The sequence below is a fragment of the Trichechus manatus genome, unplaced genomic scaffold (genome assembly GCF_000243295.1).
Source record: "Trichechus manatus latirostris isolate Lorelei unplaced genomic scaffold, TriManLat1.0 scaffold00203, whole genome shotgun sequence".
In the NCBI taxonomy this organism is placed as follows: domain Eukaryota; kingdom Metazoa; phylum Chordata; class Mammalia; order Sirenia; family Trichechidae; genus Trichechus; species Trichechus manatus.
In genome coordinates this window covers 1,705,974-1,719,263 of record NW_004444139.1, presented here as the reverse complement: position 1 = coordinate 1,719,263, position 13,290 = coordinate 1,705,974, and the positions used below count along the sequence as shown (strand labels likewise).

At 42.4% G+C, this 13,290-nt stretch overlaps 1 protein-coding gene across 12 annotated transcripts in view; it reads left to right on the top strand.

Annotated features, from left to right (window-relative positions):
• Nucleotides 1-13,290, top strand: part of CLASP1 (cytoplasmic linker associated protein 1) — a 350,733-nt gene that overhangs the window by 308,502 nt on the left and 28,941 nt on the right. For all 12 annotated transcript variants that reach the window (XM_023742167.1, XM_023742168.1, XM_023742166.1 and 9 more), the window contains 2 exons: nucleotides 1,863-2,109; nucleotides 4,952-5,142. In XM_023742167.1, coding sequence (XP_023597935.1) covers nucleotides 1,863-2,109; nucleotides 4,952-5,142 — 438 coding nt within the window. The remainder of the gene's footprint in view (nucleotides 1-1,862; nucleotides 2,110-4,951; nucleotides 5,143-13,290) is intronic.

Below are 13,290 nucleotides of genomic sequence, written 5' to 3'. Positions count from 1 at the left end.
TCAGGAGGTGGTCCCTGGAAATGTGATGTTTGTGGGGGCCAGTTCTGCTGGAGGATAGAAGGCGGGGTCAGGAGGTGGTCCCTGGAAATATGATGTTTGAGGTGGGCCTGCTGAGGATGTGGCCCTGAGAGGTGGTAGCACACTGAGAGGAAGTGAAACGCTGAGAAGCTGTGTACATTCACCATCTCAGCCACTGATCGTCAGACTTCTCAGTAAGAGGCCACGATAGAAGTAAAGTGTATTAAATGTGGCAGACTCGGGAGTGTGAAGAATAGACTCAATCTAGTAAGACCCAGGTCAGTAAGGACGAATGCCGGACCCAGCAAGAAGGTGGTTCACAAAAGCAGAAACCTGGCCGTCGATGCTTAGGAGAAAGGCCGTTCTTATGGAGAGCTACAGAAATAACAGTGAGCATCCCTTCCAAGTTCCGTTTGACTTCTAAATGGTTCTGCTTTGTTTTAAATAGAGATTATATTTAATGCTAGGAAGGTTTGGAGGAGTTTTATTAAAGGTGATTAGAACTAGAATGATTTGGCCTTACTTTTAAAATGTCTGAAGTTTTTTAAAACCCTTTCTTTTATAAATGATTTTTCCCATTATAATCAGAATATATGTTTTACTTTTAGAAGACAATTACAAAAAGAAAAATTCAAATCACCCATAAATTATCTTCCACCTGAAGAAAACTTAAAGATTTTGTACTTTTTCAGTCTTCATTCATTCATGTTTATATATTATGTATTCTTTTTACATCTTAATTAAACTAATAATGGTATCTTTTGGGGGAGAGTTAAGAACAAAACGCACAAGCACAAAATGAGCGAGGGATGTGTACTTGTCAGCAGCACAAGGAAAGGCTTTGCCACGGGAATCCCCATAGCAGCCTGGTGCCTGGAAATGTCCCGCCACCGTCATATAGCCCAGTGTCTGTGATGAGGATGACGGTGTCACTGTGTCCCCACAGTCAGCCAGCCCACACTTGCTCCATGATGGCACCTCCACTCACAGGGAGCCAGTCAGGCAGGTGTTCCTCAGAGAAGAGGACCCCTGAGAGCAAAGTGGGTCAGAACCAGGACGTGGGCCGGTTGGAGACCAGGGGCTTAAGCTGTGGAAGACAAGATTCAGAAAATACTAGAAGTAAGGTGCAGAAAATTCTGAAGACCTGTCCTTAGGTAATGGACGGGTGTCCTTCAAAGGAAGTAGGTTTGGACCCAGCATAAAGAACAATAGTAAGAGTCAGAAAAAAGGGGATCAAAGGGAGCGTGATCTGCCTGGGAGGGTGTGAGCGCTCCCCTGTTGGCAATCACTCAGCCTTGTCTGCCTCACCCCTGGTGGGAATGTACAAAAGGCATTTCTGGACGGTGGGGCTGCTTTACATTTTGTGAGGGCAGTTGGGGGAACTTGTCTCACTGGTGTCCTGTCAGTGCGTCCCAGAGAAAGAGCCTGCTGTCTTGACAACACCGGGGGGCAGCACGCTGGCACTGAGGTTCCTGAAGAATGGAACCTGCTTTCAAGGCCTTTTCAGAATTTGACCCACACCCTTGAAGAATACATGAAACGAAAAGTTGTCATTCGTCCCTCAGAAAAAAGGATGAATAAAATTAATTACCAAATTACAAAGAGTAATTAAGTTAAAACTGATATTACCTGTAAATTAACGAATAGATGAAAAAGTAGGCATGTTCAGCTTCCTTTCTGACATTTATGAATTAGATATTTACAAATCGAAATCCCAATAACTGTCCTTTTGTCAGTGGCCGGATTTCAAATGTGAAGTCTGTGGTCTCCTCACGTCCCTGAAAATTCAGAGGAAAAGTTTGTTAAAAGCCCTGAGGAGGGACTGACAGTCTGCTCTGCTCCAGGTATCACGCGACGGGGGGGTTGCCTCTCCCGCCACTGAGGGCCGAGGAGGCAGTGAGATGGTGGAGGGCGGCCGGACAGCGCTGGACAACAAGACCTCCCTCCTCAACACCCAGCCTCCGCGGGCCTTCCCTGGACCTCGAGCGCGAGAGTACAATCCCTACCCCTACTCGGATACCATCAACACCTACGACAAGACAGCCCTGAAGGAGGCCATGTTTGACGACGACATGGAGCAGCTGCGAGATGGTTGGTTTTTCTCACTTGATCGTCCCCATCCAGAAATCACCGTTCTGCTTAGGCATTTGTCCAGCACCTACTTGTTGAGTTCCTACTGTGTGCTAGGTGTGAAGGCTGCCACGTGAATGAAAACATGCAGAGTCTGGTGAGGGAGGCAGGCACGAAACAATGACACAAGCCACGTAAAATTGCACCTGTGGCAACTGTGCAGTGGAGCAGCGCTAGCTGTGCGGGGGCGCGGGGAGGTTCCCGAAGGAGCCAGGCTGGACGGACAGACGGAGATCTGAGCGGGAGGTGAGGGACGTGAAGGCCGGAGCAGTGGCAGCACAGGGCTCTGCCTTTTCAAGGCCTCTCACCTCTCCTCTCCCAGTTCACCTCGCCCCGGGGTTGTAACATTTTAACATCTTCCTGGGGCTGCTTTATGTTGACTTTTGCGCTGTCCATGGGAGAGAGGGTAGAAGGTTTACTGAGCACGTGGTTACCACGTGCTAAGCTGAGTGTTACACATCTAGTAAAACCCGCGAAAGCAGAAGCTGTGTGAGGCCGAAAGCTGTCAGAGAAAGAAAATTCAGATATTTTCACTAATAGCTACAGGTAAGTGTAAGACCGCACCCTGTCAAAGGGGGAAAACCTACGAGACCTGGAAAAACAAGGCAGTCCTGTGTGTTCCAGCGCTCGCAGGTCTCACTGTGTAACCTAAGTGAGGCGGAAGGACTCATTCCTGTTTTAGAAATTAAGAAACAGGTTCAGAAAGGTTAAGTTACTTGCCCAAACAAACTTAGCTGGTGTGGCACAGAGCCAAGAAGTAGTCTTTGTTTTTTCTGACTCCGATGTTAAGACCAGTGTTCATTGTTGAGCAACCGATGATTACGTATGTTTTGGTATGTGATGTTTTTATATGGAACTTAGTGCTTTTTTTTTTTTTTTTAACCTTGCTGTCACGTTCACATGTTTTGGTTTATTTTAACCTGATAGTGATTTTTAAAAATTAAATTTATCTGTCTTGTTTCCAAGGCTGCTGGAATTTTTTGTTTGTTTTTCAATTTTGAATGAAGAATTAAATTAGAACCCAAGCAGTCAACAAACATTCCCTGAGTCCCTGCTGTGTGTCACGAAGTGTGTGGGTTGGTGAGGGCAGGAAGATAAATGAGACATAGCCCCTTGCCTCCCAGAACTCCTGGCCTTCCGGGAGAAAGGGTCATGACTGCAGTCATCGGAGGGAAGGGCTGAGGGAGAGGCGGAGGAGCAGAGAGAACACTCCACTCTTCGTCAGTGGTTAGACAGCTGTGGGATCCTGAGACGGGAGAGCCAGAGAGCAGAAGTGGCTTCAGGGGCACCAGGCAGTGTACGCCCAAGATCTGTTCCTGGGATATAGGCTACTACTGGTCTATAGTGTTTATTATGGCTTATTATGACATGTTTATTGTAACTGTCTAGGAAGAGTGGACTGTTCCCTCTCAGAGGTTGTAGGATCGGTACCTGGTTTATTTTATCCATTGTTGGTCTTCATTAAGGTGGAATAGAGATTAGAATGTTGGCTATTATTTATTATCCAACCACTGTACTAGAAGGCCTGAAGAAGAAGGTAGAATAAGAGGGGAGAGTGGGTAGAGTTCTTAAACATTCCAGGTATCCTACGTGTTTGCGCCCCGTCTTAGACGCTAAAGAAATGTGCCTGTATAAGTTTAAGGAGTTCCTTGTGAGTAGCTCATGAGACTGGTTTTTTGGTTTGTTTTCTAATGAGTAGCTACCTCTGGCTTGTTCGGATTTTTTTTTCATTCTCTCTGTTTAGAGTGAATATTCAAATCTGAGCTCTCTTAAAAGTACGTGGAAAGGATATGCCTTTCTGCCACATAAACCATGGTTCACAGCGCTACAAGTACTTATGCTCAGTGATCTTGGGCAAGTTTTGCAGTCTGTGAATAGACGACTCCTAACCCATAGGGTTGAATTAAATGAGATACCATTAGTTCAGTCCTTAGCCGAGTGCTGACAGTATTGCAGGGGCTTAGGGATGTGTTCCTCCATTAAGAATGAGGTTGCTCTTGAGGCCCAGCTCCCTCTGTGCCCTTTCAGAGGAGCGCTGTGCTGTGATGCTGGTAACTCCAGAAGCAGGGGTAGAAAGAGTTCTCTCCGTGTTGGTTTATGGCACCTCAGGGTTGTTGTCTTCTGCATCTGAAAGGCATAGGATTTTTTGGGCGTATCTCAAGTATTTCTGCTTCATTAGAATTCAAGAGTTAGTTGTGGTAGTTTCTGGGGCAGTTAGGCTTGAGAAAAGCATGTTTTTTGTTTGTTTGTCCAAACACCTTGATTAGTATTTTTTCACTGTGCCAGTTACTAAGCTCTGGACATTAGAAAAGGGAATGAATGAATATTAGTCAGTCAGTGGTGATGGTGAGGAGGACTGTGAGGAAAACGGATTTGAGTGGGATTGCATGCTGGTAAGAGGCTGTTCCAGCAGCTTGGGCCTGACTTAAGTCTGTGGCTTGGGGTAGACAAGTTGGGAAGAGAAGAGGGCCAAGGATGGAGTTTTGGAGGAGACCAGCGTTTTCTCTTCTTTGTCTGAAATAGAAGGGGAAGATAGTAAGGAAGGGTGAAGACGTTGAATATTGGTATGTAACATCTGGTATCACACCTCTGTTCCACAGTTAATTTGGTGAGGTGGTCTGCTGAGGGTGGGGAGAAGGGGCCTGGCCACAAAGCAGGGTGAAGGTCAAGAATGATCAAGGAAGGATCGCCTCTGAGGGGAGCAGGGAGTACAGACCAGTGAGACGGTGCCGAACGTCACGGAGGGACCACCTGCAGTGGGCTTTTCCTTAGGCACTAACTTCTGTCTTGTTTGTTCCCCAAGTACCCATTGACCATTCTGACCTGGTGGCGGACCTTCTGAAAGAGTTGTCTAACCACAACGAGCGGGTGGAGGAGCGGAAAGGAGCGCTGTTGGAGCTGCTCAAGATCACCCGGGAAGACAATCTAGGGGTCTGGGAAGAGCACTTCAAAACCATCCTGCTGCTGCTGCTGGAGACGCTCGGAGACAAGGACGTGAGGAACTTTCTCTGTGCTTAGATTTCCCTTCTCCGTGAGGTGGAGCTATGACATGCATGTCTCATGAACGTGGCTTAAGCTCCACTTCTTATATTGTGCTTAGTGTTTACGTCAAAACATTTGTTCATTTTACAGATATTTTCTGAGCACCTGTTAGAGTAATGGAAACCCTGGTGGTGTAGTGCTTAAGAGCTGCTGCTGCTAACCAAAAGGTTGGCAGTTCAAGTCCACCAGGTACTCCTTGGAAACCCAGTGGGGCAGTTGTGCTCTGTTCTGTAGGATCACTATGAGTCAGAATCGATTTGACAGCAACAAGTTTGGTTTTGGTTTATTAGAGTAATGCTTTTGATCAGACAGAGGCCTCATCCTCCCTTATATGCAAGTTCTGCATGTAGTTGGATTTGGGGAAGGAGGTGCTGCTTTAACCAGTATTAATTTTACATGTTTTTATAGTCAAGGGACACTTGTGCTTGTGTCCAGTTATTGTTAAACTTAGAATTTCTTACAGCTTCATTAGCGCAGAACGTGGTCTTTTAGGATGAACTTTTTTTCCTTATAAGTTTTATTTTTGTTTCATGTGTGATTGAGAAATTGAGAAGTTAATTTTCAAAAGACCCTATTAACTGCTGCATTTGATGGAATTCCATCTTTGTTCACTCCTACATATATTAGCAGGTCTAGTAATCTTAATCAGTCAAATGACAGGTTCCAGAAGCAACTCTTATTATTTTTAAAATTAAAAAGCCCTCTGCACATTGTGACATTTCAATGTGAGACACTTGGCATTTGTGACAAGCTTAGTCTGTAATCTGCACATGGTACAGGACACGTAGTCAGCAGCTAGGAAATCTCTCTAAAGGAGGGAGTAATCTAGGCAGAGTACTGTGGAAGTTGCCCATTATTCGAAGACAAGAATGACTGTTGAGAATTAAACTCTGGAAATATGAATCTACCTCTCTGTACTGGCTTTGTGTAACAGGCAGCAGAGACAGAACTAAAGCAAGCACTGTGAGGACCTAGAAGGGTGGGACCAGGAGGATTGCCAGGAGGTTAAGCAGTGCCTGGTAAAAGGTCAATGCCCAGGGTAATGTTAATGGCGACTTTAACGGAAGACGGGTGAGGGGATGCCTAGTGAATATAATGGTGACTCTCATTGCTTTCTGATGCTTGGGGCTAATGATTTGGGTTAGGGGCAAGTGAACACAGAAGAATGATGATAAAAGATCTGCATTAACTTTTCTTAAAACGAAGCATTGACACAAATTAAAAGAGTCGTACACCTTGATCAGGTGGGATTTATTCGAGGAATGCAGGGATAGTTCAACATTAGAACATCACTCAACGTAATAGACAGCATCAATAGAACAAAAGAAGAGAACCACGCTATCATATCTATGGATGCAGAAAAAGCATTCAGTAAAATCCTACACCTTTCTTGATGAAAACCCTCAAGAATATTGGAATAGAAGGAAAGTTCCTCGGTATAATTCAGGACATATATGAAAAGCTAACAGCCAACTTTATACTTAATGGAGAAAGACTGAGAGCTTTCCCCTTGAAATTGGAATAAGACAAGGGGGCCCACTCTCACCACTTCTATTCAATACTGTACTAGAAGTCCTAGCCAGAGCAGTATGACAAGAAAAAGAAATAGAAGGTATCCAAATTGGAAAAGAAGAAAAAGTAAAATCTCTGTCTGCAGATGACGTGATCCTATATATAGAAAATCCCAGAGTCCGCTCGTAGAAGAATTTAGCGAAGTTGCAGGGTACAAGGACAACAGACAGAAATCAGCTGGGTGTCAAATACACCAGCAATTAGAAACCTGAAAGGGAAATTAAGGAAACAATTCCATTTAAAGTAGAATCAGAGAGAATCAAATACCTAAGAATAAACTTAACCAGGGATGTGAAAGACTTGTACAATGGAAAGTATAAAACAGTACTGGAAGAGACTAAAGAAGACTTAAATAAATGGACAGATGTTCCGTGTTCATGGATTGGAAGATTCAGTATTGTTAATACATCAGTACTACCATAAGTGATCTATAGATTCAGTGCAATCCCGATCAAAATTCCAATAGCCTTCTTTACAGAAATGGAAAAACCAATTCTCAACTTTATACAGAATGACAAGAGGCTTCAAATAGCTAATGTTGAAAGAAAAGAACAAAGTAGGAGGACTCATACTTTCTGATTTTAAATCATATTATACACCACTCGTCTGTCAGTTTGTCACACTGTGGCAGCTTGTGTGTTGCTGTGATGCTGGAAGCTATGCCATTGGTATTTCAGATACCAGCAGGGTCACCATGGTGGGCAGGTTTCAGCTGAGCTTCCAGACGAAGACAGACTAGGAAGAAGGACCTGACGGTCTACTTCTGAAAGTATTAGCCAGTGAAAACCTTATGAAGAGCAGCAGAACGTTGTCTGACATAGTGCCAGAAGATGAGTCTCTCAGGTTGCAAGGCACTCAAAAGACGACTGGGGAAAAGCGGCCTCCTCAAAGTAGAGTTGACCTTGATGTGGATGGAGTCAAGTTTTCGGTACCTTCGTTTGCGATGTGGCACGACTCAAAATAGGAAGAAACAGCTGCAAACATCCATTAATAATGGGAGCATCAGAAGTACAAACTACAAATCTAGGAAAATTGGAAGTTATCAAAAATGAAGTGTAACACATAAACATCAATATTCTTAGGCATTAGTGAGCCGAAATGGACTGGTATTGGCCATTTTGAATTGGACAGCCATATGGTCTACTGTGCCAGGAATGACAACTTGAAGAGGAATGGCATCACATTCATTGTCAAAAAGAACATTTCAAGATCTATCCTGAAGTACAGTGCTCTCATTGATAATATCCATATGCCTACAAGGAAGATCAATTAATACGACTATTATTCAAATTTACCCACCAACCACTGAGGCGAAAGTTGAAGAAATTAAAGACTTTTACCAACTTCTGAAGTCTGAAATTGATCAAACATGTAGTCAAGATACATTGATAATTACTGGTGATTGGAATGTGAAAGTTGGAAACGAAGAAGGATCGGTAGTTGAAAAATATGGCCTTGGTGATAGAAATGATGCTGGAGATTGCATGATAGAATTTTGCAAGACCAAAAACTTCTTCATTGCAAATACCTTTTTTCAACAGCATAAACGACTATACACATAGACCTCGCCGGATGGAATGCACAGGAATCCAATCGACTACATCTGTGGAAAGAGATGATGGAGAAGCTCAATACCATCAGTCAGAATAAGGACAGGAGCTAACTACCGAACAGGCCATCAACTGCTCATATGGAAGTTCAAGTTAAAGCTGAAGAAAATTAGAGCAATTCCAACGAGAGCCAAAATATGACCTTGAGTATATACCACCTGAATTAAGAGACAATGTCAAGAATAGATTTGATGCGCTGAACACTAATGACTGAAGACCAGACAAGTTGTGGGATGACATCAAGGACAGCATACATAAAGAAAGCAAAAGATCATTAAAAAGATAGGAAGCACAGAAAAGACCAAAATGCATGTCAGAAGAGACTCTGAAATTTGTTCATGAACATAGAGGCGCTAAAGCAAACGGAAGAAATGATGTTAAAGAGCTGAAGTTTTCAAAAGGCAGCTCAAGAAGACAAAGTAAAGTATTATAATGAAATGTACAAAAACCTGCAGTTAGGAAACCAAAAGGGAAGAACTCGCTTGGCATTTCTCAATCTAAAAGAACTAAAGGAAAATTTCAACCCTCGAGTTGCACAATTGAAGGATTCTATGGGGAAAATATTGAACGACCCAGGAAGCATCAAAAGAAGAGGCAAGTAATACCCAGAGTCACTGTACCAAAAAGAATTGGTCAACATTCAGCCACCTTAGGAGATAGCATATGATGAGAAATTGATGGTACTGAAGGAAAAAGTTTAAGTTGCACTGAAGGCATTAGTGAAAAACAAGGCTCCAGGAACTGATGGAAACCAGTTGAGATGTTTCAGTGAACGGACGTAGGCTGAAGGTGGTCCCTCGTCTATGACAAGACATTTGGAAGACAACTACCTGGCCAGCCAGCTGGAAGAGATCTGTATTTGTGCCCATACCAAAGAAAGGTGATCTATCAGAATGTGGAAATTATTGAACAATATCATTAATAATCGCACACAAGTAAAATTTTGCTTAAGATCATTCAGAAGTGGTTGCAGCAGTACACCGTCAGGGAACTGCCAGAAATTCAAGCCAGATTCAGAAAAGGATGTGGAAGGAAGAATATCATTGCTGATGTCAGGTGCATCTTGGCTGAAAGCAGAGGAAGATGTTTACCTGTGTTTTATTGACTGTGCAGATCATAACAAGTTACTGATAACACTGCAAAGAAAGGGATTTCCAAAACACTTAATTGTGCTTATGAGGAACCTGTACATAGACTAAGAGGTAGTCATTTGAACAGAGCAAGGGGATACTGCATGGTTTAAAGACAGGAAAAGTGTGCATCAGGGTTGTATCCTTTCACCATGCTAATTCAGTCTGTATGCTGAGCAAATAGTCCGAGAAGCTGGACTGTATGAAAAATAATGTGACATCAGGATTGGAGGAAGACTCATTAACGTCCTGTGATATGCAGATAACAGCCTTGCTTGCTGAAAGTGAAGAGGACATGAAGCACCTACTGATGAAGATCAAAGACCACAGCCTTCAGTATGGATTACACCTCAACATAAAGAAAACAAAAATCCTCACAACTGGACCGGTAAGCAACATCACGGTAAATGGAGAAAATATTGAAGTTGTCAAGAATTTCATTTTACTTGGATCCACAATCAACCCTCATGGAAGCAGCAGTCAAGATATCAAAAGATGCATTGCCTTGGGCAAATCTGCTGCAAAAAATCTCTCGAAAGTGTTAAAAAGTAAAGGTGTCACTTTAAGGGCTAAAGTGCGCCTCACTCAAGCCCTGGTATTTTAATTGCCTCATATGTATGCGGAAGCTGAATAAGGAAGACTGAAGAAGAATTGATGCCTTTGAATTACGGTGTTGACGAAGAATATTGAATATACGATGGACTGCCAGAAGAACTATCAAATCTGTCTTGGAAGAAGTATAGCCAGAATGCTCCTTAGAAGGAAGGATGGTGAGACTTCATCTCATATACTTTGGACATGTTATCAGGAGGGCCCAGTCTCTGGAGAAGGACATCATGCTTGGTAGAGGGTCAGCAAAAAAAAGAGGAGGACCCTCAACAAGATGGATTGACACAGTGGCTGTCACAGTGGGCTCAAGCATAGCAATGATTGTGAGCATGGCACTGGACTGAACAGTCTTTTGTTTTGTTGTACAATAGGGTCGCTATGAGTCAGAACTCACTCAGTGGCACCTAGCAACAGCACATAGCTACAGTAATCAAAACAGCCTCATACTGGTATAACAATAGACACATAGACCAATGAAATAGAATTGAGAGTCCAGAAATAAACCCACACATCTGCGGTCAACTGATTTTTGAGAAGGATGCTAAGTCCATTTGATGGGGAAAGAAGAGTCTCTTCAATAACTAGTGTTAGGAAAATTGGACTTCTACATGCAGAAAAATGAAACAGGATAATTATCTGACCCTATACTCAAAAACAAATTGAAAATGGATTAAGGACCTAAGTGTGCAAACTAAAACCATAATATTCTTAGAAGAAAATGCAGGGGGCAATGCTGTCAGGTCTAGCGTTTAACAATGGATTTTCTAATATAAAAAGCACAAACGGCAAATAAATAAATAAATAAATAAATGGGACCTCATAAAAATTTAAAACTTTTGCTCTTCAAAAGACTTTACCAAGATGAAAAGACAGACTATCAACTGGAAGAATATCTTTGGAAACTATACAGTCGATAAGAATCTAATAACCAAAATAGGTATAACACTTCAACAACTTAACAACAAAAAGACAAATTACCCAATCATAAAATTGACAAAGGACTTGAATAGACATTTCACCAAAGAGCACATTCAAATAGCACCAGACACATGAAAAGATGCTCGGTGTCATTAGCCATCAGACAGATGCATATCAAAACCACCATGAGATACCATTTCACTACCCCTAGAATTGTTAAGAAGCTGTGGTTAAGTGCTTGACCGCTATCTGAAAGGTCAGCAGTTGGAATCCACCAGCCACTCCTTGGAAGCCCTATAGGGCAGTTCCACTCTATCCTATCGGGTTGCTATGAATCAGAATCTCCCTGACAGCAGCAGGTTTGGTTTTTGGGTTTAGGATGGTTAAGATTTTTAAGAAGCAAAAACAGAGTATAACAAATGTGTGAGAATGTGGGGGAAATTGGAACCCTTGTCCATTGCTGATGGGAATTCAAAATGGTACGACTGTTGTGGAAAACAGTATGGCAGTTCCTCAAAAAACTAAAAATAGAACTGCCCTGTTACTCAGCAATTCCACTCCTGGGTGTATACCACAAAGACTTGAAAGCAGAGACTCAGAGACTTGTACATCAGTGTTCCTCACAGCTGTATTCACAATAGCCAAAAGGTGCCCATCAACAGATGAGTGGTTAGATAAAATGTAGTCTTTACATATAATAGAATACTATTTAGCCAGTAAGAGAAATAGTCTTAATACATGCTACTGTGTGGATGGAGCTTGATGCCATGCTGAGTGAAATAAGTCATTCACAAAAGCACAAATTGTATGATCTTACTCACATAAAAAGACAAGAGCAGACAAATGTACAGAGACCAGAATGTATTAGTGGTTACCAGGGGCTGGAGGGAGGGGCAAAGGGAGGATTTTTGCTCATGGAGTACTGAATTTCAGTTTACAGTGCTGGAAAAATTGCATGAAGAGTAGTGTTGCACAGCTTATTGATGTAATTGCTGTCAGTAAGTTGTACACCTGTAAAAAGATAAATTGGGAAAAGATGCATGATAGATATATTTACAGCAATGACAAAAAATTTTTCAGAGGAGTAGCTACTGAGGCTGCTTAGGTACAACCAAACACCTCATGGAATTTGGTTCCTTGGTCTGGAGGTTTAGGGTCATGGTTTCATGGGACATCCCAGTTAACTGACCTTTTAGAGTGTTCAGTTCTTCTGTTCTGCCTCCTAGTTCTTAGCATAATACCGGGGGTCATCAAAACACACAGTTGATCGGTTTTTGCCTGGAGCAACAGAGAAGGGAGAGTCAGGAATAGGAGGAGGAAAGTGGAATGTGTGGCTCATTGCCTCCATCATCAACTGCCTCCTCTGCTATGAGGCCAGAAAAACTGGATGGTGCCTGGCTACCGTACTGAACATTTTGATCAAAGATTCTGTAGAAGAATCCTGATCAAAAGGAGGAAAATGCAGAACAGGATTTCAAATACCCATGGACTCTGAACTTTCTGGAGCCGTGGAGGCTGGACGAACCCCAGAAAGTGTTGACCTGAAATAATCTTTAAATTTAAACCAAAAATATTCCTGGAAGTCATCAAAACCAAACAATAGTTTAGGTTAACTAGTAAAAAATGGCTGCCTCAAGCACTGTGCTCTTTTAAGATCTGTTTGAATGGGATCACATTGACAACAGCAACTCAGAACATTAAATAGAAAACTTAGGGGGCAGTGTGTTTATGTTAATGGCAGAGGAAGAACTTGGAAAAGGAGAGTGAGAATGGTTGTACAACCCAAAGAATATAATCCATGTCACTGAGGTACTTGTAAAAAAATGTCAAATTAGTGTGTGTTCTGCTGTGCATATTCTCAACAAGAAAAAATTAGTGAATTATTAAAAAAAAAAAAAGTATTGGCTACTGTAGCGGTTCTCCTGGTTTGGGCCCTATCAGGAGATGAAGTGATGTCATGTATAGGGCAGATAAATGGTGTGTTCATGTGTGAATTATACAGGTGAGTGACAGAGAATCAGGATGTACTCTTTGGCTCTGTTTAGTGTAAACTCCATTCTCTTTTGCTGAGATTAGGAGTCTGTTTGGAGTGGCTTTCCTCCAGATGCATGACTCGGGCCTGGACAACTCAAGTACCTGTACAAATTCTCCCATCAGTGATCTCATCACACACAAGGTCAAGAAGAACGGCAGAGAATCCAGTCTTATAGACTGTTTTGATGAAGTGTTTAGGTTCTTTCTACCTGTCTTTCTGTACATTT